The sequence below is a fragment of the Pteropus alecto genome, unplaced genomic scaffold (assembly GCF_000325575.1).
Source record: "Pteropus alecto unplaced genomic scaffold, ASM32557v1 scaffold3, whole genome shotgun sequence".
Classification (NCBI taxonomy): domain Eukaryota; kingdom Metazoa; phylum Chordata; class Mammalia; order Chiroptera; family Pteropodidae; genus Pteropus; species Pteropus alecto.
The window spans coordinates 16,161,954-16,181,494 of record NW_006442484.1 but is presented as its reverse complement, the minus strand read 5'-3'; the positions used below and the strand labels follow the sequence as shown (position 1 = coordinate 16,181,494).

Genomic DNA, 19,541 nt, shown 5'->3' with positions numbered 1-19,541 from the left:
ATCAGCAACTCAAAACAACAATAAATATATATTATCTATGAATAATGAACTTGAGAGCACCTTAGAGGTATGATTCTATTTGGAGTCTCTCATGAAGTTGTAATCAAATGTCAGTCAGGGATGCAATAAGTTTTTGTTAAACTATCAATCAATGTTGTAGTCATCTGAGAGATTGGAGCTGGAGTATTAACTTCCAAAATGGCTGACTCATATGGCTGGCAAGTTGGCACTAGTTGGATCGAGGCTTCACATCCTTTCTACATGGACTTCTCTTCAAAGTTGCTTGAGTGCTCTTGCAGCATGGTAGCTGACTTCTCTTAGAGTGAGCAATCCAAAAGACAACAAGGCAGATGCCAAAATGTTTTATAATAGTGTGCAAAATTATGCACTATTATTTTCATAATATCTAATTGGGTACACAGATCAACCCAATACAGTGCGAGAGGGAATTACATAAGCACATGAATACCAGGAGGTAAGAATCATTAGGGTCAATTGGAGGCTAACTACTATATCAAGTTAGTATTTTTCTTCCATTCTTTTAAGATTTTTATCATGAATTGTTTTCATCAAATTATCTTTCAATATTTATTGAGATGATCATGGGAATTTCTTGCTATAATATATCAATGTGCTTCATTACTTTGGCTTATTGTTAGATAATCAATCTTATATTCTTCGATGTATCTCCAAATAGTCATGATGTATTTTGCTGGATTAAATTTGTTAATGTTTTCTTTAGAATTGCATTTATTAGTGAGATTGGCTAATGATTTTCATAACTCATGTAGTTTTTTGTTATCAGTGATATCCTGGCCTTGTTAAGTGAGTTGGAAAGTGTTACCTCTTCTACAATTCCATATAAATGTTTGTGATCAGTATTTGGAATTACTTTTCGAATGTTAGAATTTACTAGCAAAACCAGCTGTGCCAGTATTCTATAGAAAGATATTTAGTTATCAGTTGTATTTCTTAAATATTAAAAAGTCTGTTCAGGGTTTCAATTTCTTTTTGTTTTATTTTTTCAGAAAGTTTTATATAAACCATAAATTTTATTTTTAAGAAGTTGGTCACGTTATTCCTGTTGCTTTTCACACACTATGCAATATCTCTCTTTTTTTTTTATTTTAGATATTCTTCATTTGTAACTTTTCTCTTTTTTGTTTGATCAGTCTTTCTAGATTATCTGTTTTGCAGTATTAAAAAAAAAAAGGCTTTGGCTTTGTTGATCTTCTATTTTTTTTCCAAAAAAAAAAAAAAAAATCCCAACTGTATGTGACATTTTATCTTTTGTAATTACAATTGTGGTCATACATGTTTTATCTATGTAAGAAAACATATATATTAATCAAAAATCTTACTCTTCAAAGAAAAACTTGAGTGGGCTGACTTGGTGATGGTTGTGGAATAGCAAGCAAGATCAGGCTGGTCTTAAAGGGAGAGAGTTGACAAGCAGTTCAACCGAGAAAGCTTGATGGCTATCTGGGGACAGATAACAACACTAGAACCAGAATGAACAATAAATGAAAAATCCCTCAAAATTTGGGAATTGGATCAATGACCAGATGAAAGAAAAGTTGGAAGCTAGCGAGGAAGTAGGAATGTTCTGGGATGACTGCCTGAAGCCCAGCTGATTTCTGATGCATTGCCTTTATGGAATAGTCATTGTTTGCTATGTGTGTCAGGCTGACATGAAAGTATAGCAGCAACTGGGACACACTGAGTTTTGTCTCTTGAGCTGTAAGCTTGTGGTATACTAGTGTACGGAATGATGAAAGAGCCCAATGATAATTTTTAGTTCAAATGACAAAACAAATCCTTTATGGTAATGTAAACCCATCAACCATGGGATGAACATAGCTATGAAGAAAATCAGGTGAAGCAATTACAGGGTCTTGGTGACCAGCAACCTGACACAATATTTGATGAAACCAAATTTCTGTTACATTAAAACATCCAAATTTATTTTTAAAAGCATGACTTTCTTTAAATTTTAAATACATTATAATAGGTGACTTACAGCATCTAGCAATACACCATTCTGACCTATTGCTCCTGAACTTTAAATGACTGAATATCTTCCTTAAAATACATATAATATATTCTTTGATCACCAGCTTCCAGGGAACAGTATGGTTTAATTAATATATACATTACACAAATATCTGCTCATCTTAGTTTTCTGCATAAAAGAAATTGAAAGTTGTTTCACCAAAGAAGCAAAATCAGCGCACTTAGAGGTTGGATGCAGGATATAAGCATTTCAGAGGCTCAAGTGTCATAAGTGGTTTAACTAAACAAAGCTATAATGTATACTTCAGAGCACTGTCAGAATGGAAAACCAATTCTATATTTGAATTGAATTCAAATAAATCCAGCACCATGTATCTTGCCTATACATATACCTGCTAGAATTTCTATGAATTATTTGCAATCAAATTCTTAAAAAGAAGCACAAATTTGCCATTTTTTTAAGACTGAAAGTAAACTTTATAAGTTTACTTATTTTGTTGGGCGAATTGGTAGTGGTGTATAATGCCTAAAGTCCGATTAATCAAGGGTAATGAAGAAAACACTCCAAATATTTGAGTCACGTGTGTATTTAGCATTTCCGTAAATTTATTAGAAGATCAGTCTCTTTAGGGAAATCTAGGAAGCTAAAGAATTGAGGATTATGGTTTAGTACTTAAAAAATTTCTCAAGTTTTTTGCATCTTAGGATGAGGCGAGATGCTAGTGTGGTGTCAATGCAGAAGAAAAGCTGACAAATTCAATACCTTAAAATCATTCTGTTTCAAGAATAGAATTAACAAAATATAGTTTTTTAGGTAAAAATAAATGTATAAGACCCATTTTTTTGCTTATTTCAAGCCTCCCATTTATTTGATGCTTTAGCTTCAGTATAAAATATTTTTATTTTTCATTTAAAATATAAAATATAATACATTTCTCATAGAAAATTCTAAAATTAGAAGCAATTATTCCAATTTATCAGACAAACTATGAAGACCTTCATGGCTATGGCATTGTGTAACTCCAGTTGCAATCATCGTTCACATAGACAGGACTAAAAATGGCAACCCCCATTGTGCATCTGTTCTATGTGAATTTGCTCCATGGAGCTGGGCAACTCCCTGCAGCCTCCTTGAGGGCTGTGAATGGTTTTATGGGTTTTTTTTTTAAATCTTTTGTATCAAGTACACAAAGAGAAGAACTTAAAACTCTTTATTAGTTATCTTCCCTCTGTGTCTCTGTCTCCCTCCCTCCTCGTATAGACAGCTCTTTAAACTGTATAGGTATCTTCTCCAGTCCCTATGAGGTGATTTGCCTCCTTGCTTCGCCCTGTCCTTCTGTCCAAGGGAAGATATAGTACAGAGCCATTAAGAGGACCTATCTTCTTTTGTTAAAGATGGAAGAATTGAAATGATAACTCAGGATTCTTCAGTGACCCTATGTGGTGCACAGCCACAGGTCCATGCTTGACACTGGAAATACATCTGTGTGAAGATCCTGGTTTCCAATGCGGTATGTGGCCATTCTTAACATTGGTTAGGCTAAGAATGCAGGTCATAGCCTGTGTGTTGGTTAAAAGATTAATCCCTTAAGTAGTTGCAGGTCTATTCTAGTGAATTCATTACAACTTACTGATGTAATCATCCTTTAAAGTACATAACCTCATCTGTAAAAAGGATAATAATTTATTTCTTGCCTAATGTAATGAGCTATAATACATTAACTCGAGTGGTTCTGGATCTCTTCCTGTTGGTTTTAAACTTGGGTTCCCTGAGGAAATGCTTACAAATACACAAATATATACACGTGCATGTACACACATGCATATGCAAATGTATATATACCTATATATATATTCTTAGACAATTTTACAGTCAGGAACAGGCCTTTCATAAATTGCTTTTTATGGCAATGGCTTTAGATCCTTTCAACTAATGATGTAATAATCAGTAACTTAAGATTTCTCTCATTTTTTACTTCCATTCTTTTGATTTCTCTGTAACTTGTTGCCGTCTCCTATCTGCAACTCAAGTTGCATGTTCTGTTTACTATTTTGTAATATACAAATATGGTTATGTTAAATAGATGTTAATGAGAGATGTTTGGGTAAAGGGTCTGGTAATAGAGAACTGGTGGGTAGTACCGATTCCTCCATTTTAAAGAAATCCTCTCTAAAAAATATCTGTACAGAACATATTTACTAGGGGTGAGTGTTCACACACACAAGTCCTTTGACTGCTCCCCTTGTGCTTTTAAATATGTAGCAAATAAATAGTGTTTGATAGATATTTGGAGCTTTGAGAAATAAATTGAAGCTATATTTTTAGGAACAAAAACAACAAAAAAAATGAGGCTCAAGTGGTTATTCATCCCTGAAATGACAAACAAGCTAGTGGAAAACAGACATGGGTATCTAAAACCTTGATATACTCATGGCCCTTCAGAAACACAATTCTGATTTGCTATATATCAAAGGTCTCTTTGGGATTACATTCACCAGATATTAAATATATGAGGAAAACACAGCAAAATGCAGCATCTGTCAGATATGATGTGAACTACTAGCTTGAGGTAGTTCATATTTCAACATTACCTTGTACTACATTTTTTGATGTCATATCTTTTTGAAGCTGAGTTTTCATTGATCGTCGTGATCAAAATGAATGGGGAATGAAAATCAACATGGAATAGAAAATGAGGGTGGCAGCAGCTAATCTGATTCCAAGGTTTAAGATGTTCCAAGAGCAAAAATCCACTTAGTATGTAATTGTAATTACTTAAAATTTAAAAAGTTATTTTATGTGTATTGGTTTTTGAATATTACTAAGTCAAACATAAATTATTAAGTTGTTTGAGTCTAACTACTTTATAAACAGAAAGGTTAGATATTACTTTTGGCCTCTTGAGCTCATGGAAAAATTACTGAGACACAGAGTTCTGTAAACCAAGGAAGTCTGGAAACCTCCGAGTTACACAATTTTGTTGTTCAATACTGTTGAAGTGTTTTAATTTGTCAATCTTTCTTGGAGAATAATCAAGAAAGGCCAAGTGACACTCTAGGAAGATTTTCTTTTTGGTGTGTGTAGGTATGTGTGTGTATGGTTCCTAGACTGTGGCTAAATATTCCCAGGTGCTCAGTATCTACTAATGAATTGAGACAGGGTTTTCTTAGAGAGGTATTTGAGTAGCATGTTCCGCTTTCCACAATTCCCACTTATGGCATGACAGTGATGAGGCTGCTCTATGGTAGACATGGGATAAAAGCCATTTAATGAGACTCCTGGTGAATTTGGTCCAGTCATAAGGAAATGTAAATGAAAAACCATTTCATACTACTTGATAAAGAAATTGATACATCTCAGTTTGGGCTGATTTGTTCTTGGACCAGCCCAAGAATGTGAAAATTATCCTCACCTTGGTCCTTATGCAATTCGTTGGTGCATAATTTTTAGTATCGTTTTTATGATCTTTTGTATTTCTATGATGCCAGTTGTAACCTCTCCTCTTTCATTTATCATTTATTTGGGCTCTTTCTCTTTTTTTCTTGAAGAGTTTGGCTAAAGGTTTATCAAATTTATCTTTCTAAAGAATGAGCTCTTAGTTTCATTGATCATTTCTATTCTTCTTTTAGTTTCCACTTTGTTTACCTCTACTCTGATCTTTATTATTTCCTTCCTTCTACTCATTTTGAATTTTGTTTGTTCTTATTTTTCTGGTTCCTTTTAGTTGTAAAGTTATTATTATTTTTTTCTTTGACTTTTCTTGTTCCTTGAGGTTGGTAGGTATCACTGTGCACTTCCTTTTTCGAAACACTTTTACCACTTCCCATAGATTTTGGAAAGTTGTATTTCCGTTTTTATTTGTCTAATATCTCTTCACTGACCCCCTAGTTGTTTAGTAACATGTTTTGGTCTCCATGTGTTTGTTTTTTCTAGTTTTATTTTTTGTAATTGATTTCTGGTTTCATATCCCTGTGGTTAGGAAAGATACTTGATATGATTTCAGTCTTCTCTAATTTACTGAGGCTCAATTTGTGACCTAACATGTGATTTATCTTAGAGAATGTTCCATGTGCACTTGAGAACGATGTGTATTCTGCTGCTTGTGGATGGCAGGTTCTGAATATGTCCCTTAAGTACATTTGGTCAAGCATGGCATTGAAGTCCGATGTTTCCTTATTGATTTTCTGTCTGGATAATCCATCCATCAATATAAGTGGAGTATAAATGTCCCTATTATTATAATTCTATCTATTTATACTTTTAGGTCTGTTAATATTTACTTTATATATTTAGGTGCTCCTGTTGGGTGCATAAATATTTATAAATGTTATATCCTCTTGTTGGATGACCCCTTTATCATTACATAAAAACCTTCTTGTCTCTTATTATAGTCATTGTCCTAATACCCATTTGTCTGATGTAAGTATAAGTATAGTTACACTCGATTTTCTTTGATTTCCATTTGCATGAAGTATCTTTTTCCAAATCTTCACTTTCAGTATCTGTGAGTCCTTGTATCTGAACTGAGTCTATTTTGGCAGGATATGTTTGGGTCTTGTTTTTTTCCCCATTTTTTGATTATATTTAGTCCATTTACATTTAAAGTAATTACTGTTAGGTATGAACTTGTCACCATTTTGTTAATATTTTTCTAGATGCTTTGGAATTCCTTTGTTCCTTTTCCTCTGGCTCTCTTCCTTTGTGATTTGATGATTTTCTATAGTAGTATATTTAGATTTTTTTCTCTTTATCTTTTGTATGTCTACTATAGAGTTTTTCATTTTCTATTATCATGAGGCTTATATAAAACAACTTATAACAGTCAATTTCAAGTTGATAACAACTTCAGTTTGATTTAGTACTTTCTTATATTTTCTATTTCTTTGTTGAAATTCTCACTTTGTTTATGCATTATTCTCCTGCCCTCAGTAAGCATTTTCATGACTGTTATTTTGAACTCTTTATCAGGTAAGTCACTTAACTATATTTTGTTAAAGTATTTTAAATTAGGTTTTGCTTTACTTTTTTCATTCGGAACGTATTCCTTTGTTTCTTTATTTTCTTGAACTCTCTGTGTTGGTGTCTATATATTAGATAAAAAGTCACCTCAGTCTTGAAGGAGTGGCTTTGTGTAGGAGATGAATTTTTTTTCTACACCACCCTAGCTCCTGGTTATCTGCACATGCCTTTGTGATTTTCCTAAGTGCATGGCAGCTTATTCTGTACTTAGTGGCTCCCAGTAGTTGAAAGTATGTCAGGGTCTGTTTGTGTGCCCCATAGTGGGTAGCCTCTAAATCATCACCTAGATTTAGGCTGATTGTAAGCTAGGTCCTCAGGCAGCAGTTTTTAAAGAATACAGTTAGGCCTCTTTCAGGGGAAGACTGGGAGATGTCTGCTCCCTCTGCACTGAGTGGTAGACTGATTGATATCAGTTAAGAACTGTTTGTTTGATATTGTCTCACTGAACCTGTGTGCACCAGAGCCAAGCTATCAAGGATGTGTTTTCTGTGTGTCAGCCACAAAAATCAGGTTGCTCTGTGCCCAAGCTCCTTTCTTGGGAATACTGGTGACTACGGTGGGGCAAAGGGAGAGCCAAAGATGGTACCCACCAGCGTCCCTGGTCTCTGGTGAGGATTACAGTCAGGCCTCTAGCTGTGTGTTTAATTAGAAGCCTGCCCTTCATGCTGCAGCTCTGAAGATAAAGTAATAAGCCTCTTTCACTGAAAAACTGGGTTTTCTGTTTGCCACCTCTGAGCTGTGCCCAGGGGTTAGTCATGGTGAGTCCATTTGTGCCCATTAAACACTGTTTTCAGTTTGCTATAGCCGAGTAGGTCTTTTGATATAAGTCCCTTTGGCTTGTATTTTTGGGGGGGATCATCTTTCAGGTGTAGGTTTTAAAAGTTGAGTTGCCATATATGATCATTAAAGCATTTGCTCCTCAAGGAATAGCTGAGGGTTATTAATTCCCTCCCAATTATGGGTTACCATGCTGGGGGTACAGTTTATGGTGAGAGTGTGTCCCTGTCTCTTTTACTGTTTTTTTATTTCCCCTCATTTGCCTGGTGTGTAGGAGTGCTCAGCTAGTTTTTGGTTTTCTTTCAGAGGGAATTGTTTCATATGTAGCTGTATAGTTTGTGTGTCTGTGGGAGAAGGTGAGTTCAGATCCTCTTACTTTGCCATCTTGAACTGAAACCCCATTTTACATTTATTGTCTACCTTAAGAGAAAAATAATTTTATTATCTTCATTTTGTGGGTCCAACAACTGAGGAACAGATAGTTTGTGGTCCTCGTACAGTAAGTATCACTTAGGTGGGAAAGGGCACAGTCAGTCAGGTTTTGACTTCCAAAGCAGAATCTCTTGAACTACTATGAAGACTCCTGAAGCTTTAGCTAAAGTGAAGTAATAAAAGCACAACTCCAGGAGCTGTTTCCTTGACAGCACTACTGACAGAAGCTATTATCTTTTCATTTACTCTTTTTCTCTTAAAACCGTGATGCCATTGGACAAAATCAGTTAGTGTTAAATGGTTAACGAAGCTATAGCACAAATACAAACGTTTTCTGTCTTGCTCATTGTATCACATTCCTAACATTTCCATTTTCTGAGGTCTCTCGGGTCATTTACAAATCAGCATTTGCCCTATTATGATGGTTTGTTCTAATATCAACTGAACTTTAAATATTCCTTAAAAGTTACTCTGTGCAATTCTGGTTGGCTCTATTTCACAGCATACTTGATAGTGTTGAGAAGGTGAGGTGAGATTCCTTTTCTCTGTCAGTGATTTCAGTTGTCAACCTCTAAAACAGTGACACAGGGAAGCTAATATTAAAACTGTTTTTGTCAAAGCAAGGGCATTTCAGAATTGAATAAATCTAGAACAGACAAATTCTCAGTCTCTTGAGCACTTTATTTGTTATAAATACAAGTCAATACCACAAGATGGCACCTTCTTACTTTCAACATCTACGATTACAAACAATCATCTTCATAAAATGGTTTCAGCTTTTCTAATGTGTTGTTTCAGATATCACTGAAACCTTATAAAAGCAAGACTTGCTACAAACAGGATCAACATTTGATGTATATTAATTGAGGTCAGATAATTAAATTCAGAAAAAGAATTTATAAATATTCAGATAAGAAAATTGAAATTACAATAGAAGAGTTTGTCATCAAACTGAATTACAACTGTGTGTGATTAATTCTATATCTAGATCGCTGTTTTTGTTAAAATGCAGTATAAGTAATCGAATAATCTATACCTCATTCTCCAATGTAACCATCTATTTCATTTGTGCGCCCTAACATTCAGTACATATTTCATTCAGAAATCACCTAGCTTTCATTTAGTCCAGCAATTATGCACACTCCACTTTTTTCAATAGATGCAATCCATGAAGTGCCATCATCCCCTGGCCACAAAACAAAATACAATATTTAAAGGTAAAAACTCAGAGAATTTCTGAAATGTAACCCATTCTCTCAGTGTTCATGAAAATAGTCCAATTTGAAAGTCTTTGAACTAACGTAAACTCTAGAAAACTCAGTATTGAAGTATGGGAAGAATAAAGACTTGCACTAATATAGTGCGTAACAATGCAGTGTCAGACTCATCATTTACAGTAAATGTCTTGATTGGACTTTCCTCTGGATTGTCATCATGCTGCTGAAGATAAAGTTTACTCAAGTCTGTGGGAATTCCATCATGTTTTCTTCTTCCCATTTCCAAACAGGAAGATAAAAGTTTTCAGTTGCCTTGGGAAAATCAAAAAATTAAACACTCACACCAACAAAAAACTAGAAAGCAAAATGGCAGACCGAATAATCCTTGACTCCATTTCCAAATGAAGTTGAGGCAATATTACTTTTGCAATACTGGTGTTCTGCCTAATATATCACACTGTGAGATTCCTCAAAAAACTGAGAAGTCTGAGAACTACAAAAGAGAAAGCAGTTAAGGCAGTCGATGTCTACATTTGGATTTCTTTTTCATGTTACATGTCTAAGTCTCCATCGTAGGCTAAGGTCAGAGGCTTCTGTTGGGGAGGTGTGCTTTGATGTGGTTTTGGCTTCTTGCTGCAAAGGGAAAAGAATTCCTGAGATAAAGTTCACAGAGCTCTCTTTCATCTGCCAACACAATAGTGAGATTTAGAAATGCAAGCAGTTAAATGACAAAAGATTACTTTCTCTGGACTTGTGAGTTTCTTTTTTTGGATATTTGTATTTTTCAACACCATTTTCAGGAGAAACTATCGTGTTTTTGAAATATTAAAAAAAATGGTTTAGTGGACACAATGAGCTTGGTAGAGGATACTTTCCTTTCTTATTTATATACATTAATGTGAACGTTTGCTATTCGTAATTCCTGAGCTACTGCAACCTTCACATTACAAATGTTTAATATTATAAGCTGCTGGAGCAGCCAGACTCCCTTACCTTGGTCTTGTTTCTAAGTAAACATACTTCTGCTCTGGCCTGAAACCTAACATTTAGCTGCCAAGTCACCAGAGTTTTTCAGGTGAAATTTTCACCAGAAAATTTCATTGATTCTGCATCATGCAAAGCCAGTCTCACCTGCTCTGTTTTACTTGAAGCCAACAACTTTGCCAGGTAAGGGAGTGTTGCTATTTCTTCTCACACAGAGAGAAGCTAAAATTGAATACTAATTCCAATTCACACAGTGATGCCCCACATCTGGGGCAAAACAACATGCTCTACTCTCTGATTCTTATTGTAAGTGAATCTCAACTTATGTCTATGAATATTTATAGTTTGAATTTTGGCACACACTGTACCACTATAATGATTCCCTTCCTCTTCAATGTCTTTGCTTTGCCACGCCTTTAGAGCTCAGTTAGCAGGGACTCATCTCTTTCTCTCCCTCTAAATGTCTATAGTATTTATTTTACAGTAACATCTATTACATGAATAGTAAGTGTCAAGTCCTTTGAGCACGCTACATAAAATATCTCAATGAATCCCAGAATAACCCTGAGAGAGAGGGACTAGAATAATTGCTACTTTACAGAGGGATGAGAGAGGTTATTTACCCTCTGATTGAGTGGCAGAGCCTAGATTCTAAGCAAGTCCAACACCTAGACCCATCTATGCCTTTAACCTCTTCAGCACATTCTCTCTACACATGCATTACTTAGGCACTTGGTAGAAACAACTTTCTTGTCTGTTCATGTGAAGTTTTATACTCTGAATTTAAATTAAAAACAAACATTTTAATGTGCACAATTCAATGACATTTAGTACATTCACCATGTTGTGTAACCATCACCCCTATCTAGTTCAAGACCATTTTCATCACCCCAAAGGGAAACTCTATACCCATTACACCATCTCTCCCAGTCCTTGTCCCACCCGCCCAGTGACCACTTATCAACTTTCTGCCTCTATGGATTTGTTTGTTGTGGATGTTTCACATAAATAAATTCATACTATATGTGGACTTTTGCATCTGGCTTTTTCATTTAATGGCTACATTGGAGAATTTTATGTTATATGAATTCTACCACAATTTAAAAAAAGATGTTTGATAAAAGTTGCAGGGAGAATGTTCTAGTTTAAAATGCTTAAGTTCTAATTTAAAGAGAAAACTTCTTTTTTAGGATTAATTTTTGAAGCAAATCATAGAAGCTAAAGAGAAAAATTAAAAATCATTAGAAAAGAAACTATTAAAAGGAACCGCAGATCCTATCACTACCCCTCATCAGCACCTGCAGGCAGTGGGTGCTCAATGGCTGACTTGCTAAGTGCCGGATGCTGCAGGCAAACAGCTTCCAACCAGAGAATTTGAGAAGTAGAAACATGCTTGAGAATCCTCTGCAAAGGCCTCCAATTTCCTGCTTCCCAGGTCTTTTCCACTTTTCCAAAATTTATTACATAATTAGCTGAATAACATTCTATTTAACTTTATATTAACATATACATACATTCCAGTGGCTATAAACATATTGCTGGGCTCAGGCTCTAGCATGGAGAAAGGACTAAGCTTGAAATGGGGTCCTGGTTGGTCTAATCTGCAGCATTTAAAGGTACTAAGTAAACATGCAAATAAGAATTCAGGACAACTTGGAAGTGACAGCTGGTGGTGGTAGAGCTAGTGAAGATAATCTTAGTGTCAAAAAAGAATACCTCGGGGTTCATTTGAAATGACATTAGGGGTCCCCTCTCCCAGTTATCTTTTTTTGAGAGCAGGGGAAGAGAGACTTAAAAAATATAAGTGCTTCCTTCCAAAGAGTTTTTGTCAATCCACCCTTAGTTGGCATTTGCTAAGGGTTATTAGGCAAACAAATGGGAGAAGTGAGTTCTGGGGAGTGGGGGGAGGGATAGAGATTGCTGGATCTTTACAAAAAGATTTCCTGGGAGACAGCTAATATGGGCCAGCATCTGTGAGCTGGGCCTGGAAATTTCTCAATATTACACGGATATTTTTACACAAGTTTCCATGTATGAAATTATGAACATTCTGTACACCTCTGGAAAAACAGGGCTCTTAATATATAAGCCTTGGATTTTTGTGGGCTGTAGTATATGTTGGGGATCACTGTGATGACCTCATTTTATGAAATTTTTCTTATTGTGTAACATCTCAGTTGACATAAAATCACAACTTTGAATGTGTGAGATCTGAGAACTTTTATGGAGCTTAAAATCTCTCAAATGTTGGCAACCATTGAATAAGGTGGTACTGTGCTGGGCAGTTGTGGCTTTACAACAAAGAAACCTGAGGAGGAGCTGAGGGGCAGGCCTGCCCTCTGCAAAGCCAGTAGCCAGGAGATTTTTTTCTTTTCTTTTTTAAATTATAGTTGACATAAAATTTTACATTAGTTTCAGGTGTACAACATAGCGATTAGACATTTATATAACTTATGAAATGATCACTCTGATAAGCCTAGTACCCATCTGACACCATATATAATTATTACAATATTATTAACTATATTCCCTGTGCTGTACTTCAGATCCCCATGTAACTGCCAATTTGCACTTCTTGATCCCTTCACCTTTTTCATCCACCCTTCCTACTCCCAGCCATCTGGCAACCATCAATTTGTTCTGTGTATCTAAGTTTGTTTCTCTTTTGGTTGTATATTTTTTGTTTTTCTAGATTCCACATATAAGTGAAATAATATGGTATCTGTCTTTCTTTGTCTTATTTCACTTACCACAGCAAATTACCTTTTGGTCTACCCGTGTTACAAATGGCAATATTGTATTTTTTTTTTTATGACTGAGTAATATTCCACTGCATATATGAACCACTACTACTTTAATTATTTATTCGTAGACACTTATGTTGCTTCCTCATCTTAGCAATTGTATACTGCAATGAACACAGAAATGCATATATCTTTTTGAATCAGTGTTTTGTATTTCTTCGGATAAATACTCAGAAGTAGAATTGCTGAGTCATGTGGTATATCTATTTTTAATTTTTTAAGGAGCCTCCATACTGTTTTCCGTATTGGCTGCACCAATTAACAAGTTGACCAACAATGCATGAGGGTTCCCTTTTCTCCACATCCTCTCCAACACCTGTTTGTTGATTTATTAGTAGCCATTCAGACAGGTTTGAGGTCATCTCATTGTGGTTTTAATTTGCATTTCTTTGATGGGTAGTTGTTGAGCATCTTTTCATATGTCTATAGGCCATTTATATGTCCTTTTTAGAGAAAATGTCTATTAAATTGTTTTCTTTTTCAGTGTTAAGTTATATGAGTTCCTTATGTTTTTGGATATTAATGCCTTATCAGATGTATCATTGGTGAATATCTTCTCCCATTTAGTAGGTTGTCTTTTTGTTTTGTTAATTTCCTTTCCTGTGCAAAAACTTTTTAGTTTGATATAGTCCCATTTGTTATTTTTTTCCTTTGTGTCCCAAAACATATTACTAAAACATATCCAAAAACATATTACTAAAAGTGATGTCAAAAAGGTTACTGATTGTGTTTTGTTCTAAGAATTTTATGGTTTCAGGTTCTTACGTTTAAGTCTTTAATCCACTTTGAGTTTGTTTTTGTAAATGGTGTAAGAAAGTAGTCTAGTTTCATGTATCTGTCTGGTTTTCCCAAAACCATTTGTTCAAAGACTGTCTTTACCCCATCATTGTATATTCGTGCCTCCTCTGTCGTAGACTGGCTGACCATATAGGCATGGGTTTATTTCTGGGCTCTCTATTTTGTTCTACTCTTTTTTTTTTTTTAATGCCAGTACCATACCGTTTTGATTACTATAGACTTGTAGTACAGTTTAATATCAGGTAATGTGATATCTCCAACTTTGTTCTTTCTCAAGATTGCTGTAGCTATTCAGTCTTTTGCAGTTTCATATAAACTTTAAGATATTTGTTCTGGTTCTGTGAAAAATGCCATTGTTATTTTGAACAGATTTCATGGAATTTGTAGGTTGTTTTGAGCAGTTTGGATATTTTAATGATGTTAATTCTTCTCATCCATGAGCATGATATATGTTTCCATTTAATTGTTCTTCAATTTCTTTAATGTCTTATAGTTTATCTAGTACAGGTCTTTTACTTCCTTGGTGAAATTTATTCTGAGGTATTTGATTCTTTTTAATGCTATTGTAAATGAAATTATTTTCCTAATTTCTCTTTCTGATAGTTCATTGGTGTATAGAAATGCAACCAAATTCTGAATGTTAATTTTGTATCCCACTACATTGCTGAATTCATTTATTAGTTCTAGTAGTTTTTTTGGTGTGATTTACAGGCTTTTCCCTATATAGTATCATATCATCTGCAAATATTGATAGTTTCGCTTCCTATTTCTAATTTGGATGCCTTTTATTTCTTGTCTGATTGCTGTGGGTAGAACTTCCAATACTACATTGAATAAAAGTGGTGAAAGTGGACATCCTCGTCTTGTTCCTGATCTTAAAGAAAAACCTTTGACTTTCACCATTGAGTATGATGTTAGCTATGGGTTCGGCATATGCACATATGGCCTTTATTATGTTGAGGTATGTTCTCTTTATCCCCACTTTTTTGAGACTTTTTATCATAAATGGATGCTGGATTTAATCAAAATTTTTTTTTTTCTGCATCTAGTGATATATTATTTTTATTCTTCATTTTGTTTGTTGTATATTGTTAGTTGATTTGAGAATTGAACCAATCTTGCATCCCAGGAATAAATCCTACTTGCTTACGGTGTATGATCTTTTTAATGTATTGCTGAATTAGGTTTGCTAATATTTTGTTGAGGACTTCTGTGTCTATGTTCACGAGGAATAATGGTCTATAATTATTTTTGTAATGTCTTTGTTTGGTTTTGGCATCAGGATTGTTCTGCCCTCATAAAATGAGCTTGGGAGCCTTCCTTCCTCTTCAATTCTTTGGAATAGTTTGAGAAGGATAAGTATTAATTCTTCTTGGACTTTTTCTTTTTTTTTGTAAAATTTATCAGATGAAGCCATCTGGTCCAGGATATTTTCTTTTGGGAGTTTTTTTTTTTATTATTATTCAATTTTAATATCAGTTATCAGTTGTTCAGATTTACTATTTCTTCCTGATTCAGCCCTACATTGGGTGTGAAGATGTTTACAGGAGTTATATCCTTTTGTTGGATCCCTTTATCATTATGAAATGTCTGTTTCTTGATTTAGCTCTTGTTTTAAAGTTGTTGTTGTTGTTGTTGTTTTTTAATCAAAGTATTGCTAACCCAGCTTTTAAAAAATGTTTCCATTTGCATGAAATATTTTTCCATTCCTTGGCTCATCATATGTTCCTAGGAATGTATCATTTCTTCCAGTTGCCCAATTTGTTTGTATATAATTACTTACAGTATTTTCTTGTAAACATTTGTATTTCTGTGGTGTATTTGTCACCTCTCCTTTTTCATTTCTGATTATTTGGTCTTTCTTGATGAGTTTGATTAAAGGTGTATTGGTTTTTTAAAAAAATATTTTCAAAGAATCAGCTCTTGATTGCATTAATCTTTTGTATGGTTTTCTTTGTAGACTCTGTTTATTTCAGTTCTCATCTTAATTATTTCTTCCTTCTACTCACTTTGGGCTTTGTTTTTTTCCTAGTCCCTTTAGGTGTTAGGTTGGATTATTTAAGATTTTATTTCTTGAGGTAAGCCTATATTGCTATGAATTTCCCTCTTAGATCTGCTTTCTCTGTGTCCCACAGATTTTGAATCCTTGTGTTTTCATTTTCATTTGTTTCAATGTGTATTTTGATTTCTTCCTTTGACCAAGGAAGAAATCTCATTCATTGTTTAGTAGCATTTTATTTAGCCTCCATGCGTTTGTGTGTTTTTCAGTTTTCTTCTTGTAATTGACTTCTAGTTTTATACCACTGTGATCAGAGAAGTTTGGTATGATTTCTGTCTTCTTAACCTTACTAAGACTTGTTTGTGGCCTACAGGTAGTCTATTGTGGACAATGTTCCATGTGCACTTGAAATGAATATATATTCTGCTGCTTTGTGGTGAAATGTCCTAAAAATATCAAATAAGTATATCTTATCTAATGTGATATTTAAGGCCGCTCTTTCCTTGCTGATTTTCTGTCTGGGTGATCTATCCATTGATGTCAATGGGATGTTAAAGTCCCATATTACCATATATCTTTCCCTTTATGTCAATATTTGCTTTATATATTTAGGTGCTCCTACACTGGGTGTGTAGATGTTTATAAGAGATACATCCTTTTCTTTGATTGATCCTTTATTATTATGAAATGTCCTTCTTTGTCTCTCGATATATCCTTTGTTCTAAAGTCTATTTTGTTTGCTATCAAAGTATTGCTACACCAGCGTGGTTTTTTTTTTTTTTTTTCATTTATATTTGCATGAAATATCTTTTTCCAAACCTTTCAGTCTACAGTAGCTCTCTTTAGGCAGTCTACATATGGATCTTGTTTTTATCCATTGAGCCACCATATTTGATCTTCTGCTTCATCTAATCTGATGTTAATTCCCTTTACTGTATTCTTCATTTCAATTATTGTATTTTTCATCTAGGTGTTTTTTATGATTTCTATCCCTTTCTTGAAGTTCTCACTGAGTTCATCTACTCTTAAGTTCATTAAGCAACTTTATAACAAGTGTTTTTAATTCTGTATCTGGTAGATTGCTTGTCTCCATTTTATTTAGTCCCCCCCCCCCACCCCACCCTCTGGAGTTTTGTCCTGTTCTTTTATTTGGAATGTTTCTTTGTTTCTTCCTTTTGGCTGCCTTTCTGTGTTTGTTTCTATGTATTATGTAGATATGCTATGTCTCCTGGTCTTGGGATGGTGGCCTTATGTAGTAGATGTCCTGTTGGGTCTAGTGGTTCAGTCTCCTTGGTCTTGAGTTGGGTGCTATGGGATTGTTGTTCTCCTTTTGTAGTTGAGTCTTGATTGACCCTTAAATTGACTAGCTGTGAGGACTGGCCATGACAATTTGTTATGTGGGGAAGACCCCACGGAGCTGGATTCACTTTAGCAGGGCTCTGAGTGCCTGCCAAGTTTCCCCTCTGAGTGTGTCTTTGTGGAGCTAATTGGGTGGTTGTCTGAAGTTGGACATTAGGTGTGTTGGTTCTGAGACCTCTTAGGAGGGGCCCTGGCAAGGCCAAGGTCAACCACTGCCTGTGTTCATCCTTGGCGCCGCCTGGAAGGAGCTACAAAGTGATCTCTGGTTTGTTGCTACCTGTGCTGGGCTTAGAGGTACCAGGTGATGCTATGCTGTTAACTGAGGCTGGCTGCCACTACTGCCCAGCTTGGCTGAGGCCAGCTGCTGCTTATTTGGGGTTTGTGGATCTTTGAGAGATTTTAGGAAAGTCCAAGCACTGGCCAAAGCTGGCAGGTCTTGAGGAATAGTTGCTGAAAGAGGTTTGAGCCTGGTAAGTGAGTGGGGCAGAATCTCACCAGGGAGGGGAAAACTGTGTTAACCAGTTAACGTGAGCTCAGATTTGGTGCCCACATTTGCCTGCCAGGTGGGTTGAGGGAAGGCTCAATAAAGGAACAATGCCATCTGCCAGTCCTTCCATCCTCAGAGAAAACTGGCCCGAAGCTGGTAATTCATTTCCTCCCCATATGTTCCTGATGTTTTTCAAGCTGCTACCCTTGTGTTGGAGCTCAGAGTGATTGAGTTTGTGAGCAAATGCGTCTGGGTTCAGGCCCTTTAAGACTTGCAGCACCTAGGTCTCTAGCAGCCCACTGTCTTTCTTGGACATAATCTTTACTGGTTTTCACAGGCAGTTGTTATGGGGATTTCTGTCTGCACTGGAGACCCCTTGCTCCTCAGGGGAACCTTCACAGCCAAGATATTCCTCCAAATTCTTAATTGCCGTACTGTGAGTGTGAGGCTAGCCTGTTTTGTGTCTCTGTCCATCCTATCAGTCTCAGTCTCAATGTAGCTTCTTCTTTATATCCTCAGTTATGTCTGTTCAGCTGGTCTTCAGGTGGTTCTCAGTGATGTTTGTTCTATAATTTAGTTGTAATTTTGATGTGATCTTTGGAGGACACAGGCACAGAATTTACCTACTCTGTCATCTTGACTGGAATTCCCCAGGACACTTATCTTTTGAGGCTCCTGCTCTCTTTCTTCTTTACTAGAATTCATTTTTTTTCCTTAATAAGTTTTATTTTTAAGCATATTTCACCTCAATTCTGGTATCAGAAAAGGAGTAAATCAGGACCCACAAATGCCTGACACAGAGGCCACCACCTGTCATTCTCTAATCCATCATGCAACCTTGACTGTGAGAGATCATTGACTGACACATTTTAAAGTGACCTCTTTCACAATCATTTGCATCTTAGCAAAGGATAAATTCATTAAGCTGGTAAAGTGAGCTCGTTATGAACTGAAAGGCAAGCCACTAGCATTTCTTAGCATTACTGAATTCAAGCCACAAGGTCTCATCACCAGGGCAGTGGGAATTAAGTAGTTTTATGAAAGCCAGAAACTCTTTTGTTTAGGCAGTTACTCCTGAGGGCTGACCCTCTCTCTGGAAGTGGGGGCACCACTCTCAAACTTGGACTGAATAACAGCCCATTTACTGAGTTGTGCTGAGCAAGACAGAATAGATGTTATTGAGTAACTTCCTGGCACTATGTCTAGATTACAAGCTCACCCAGTGGTTGTCCCCATTAAAATGCCTCATGGATCTTTATTGCCAGGGAAATTGGGACATCAGTAATATTTCAAAAATTTCAAACAGTAATGGCAGATGTACAGAGTAGTATCTGAATGAATTGGTCCTTCAGGTTATTTTTCTATATTTTCTCAAAAGCATTTCCAAATTTTATTATAAATGCTTTCATGTAAAATCTATACCTAAGACCTGGCATATTATAGCAGTTCTCTTGTCCTAAGCCTTTTCGGGGAAAAAACAAAAAAACCTCCAAAACTGTCTCTAACTCTTCTGCAAGCTATTTAATAGAGGTGATAGTATCTATTTGGATTCTTGAGGTAGCTCATAGGTAAGGGTAAATAGTATGTCTTCTGATATCAGATCTGTTTCTAGTTCTATAGCTTAATTTACTTGGGAAACATGGAGCCTCTA

The 19,541-nt window shown here is 35.6% G+C and overlaps 1 protein-coding gene across 1 annotated transcript in view; it reads right to left on the bottom strand.

The window, feature by feature from the left end:
- Positions 1–8,910: 8,910 nt before the first annotated feature.
- THSD7B (thrombospondin type 1 domain containing 7B) overlaps positions 8,911–19,541 on the bottom strand; it is a 745,753-nt gene continuing 735,122 nt past the window's right edge. Inside the window, exon 28 of the mRNA XM_015596500.1 lies at positions 8,911–10,092. Coding sequence (XP_015451986.1) covers positions 10,011–10,092 — 82 coding nt within the window. The 3' untranslated portion in view covers positions 8,911–10,010. The remainder of the gene's footprint in view (positions 10,093–19,541) is intronic.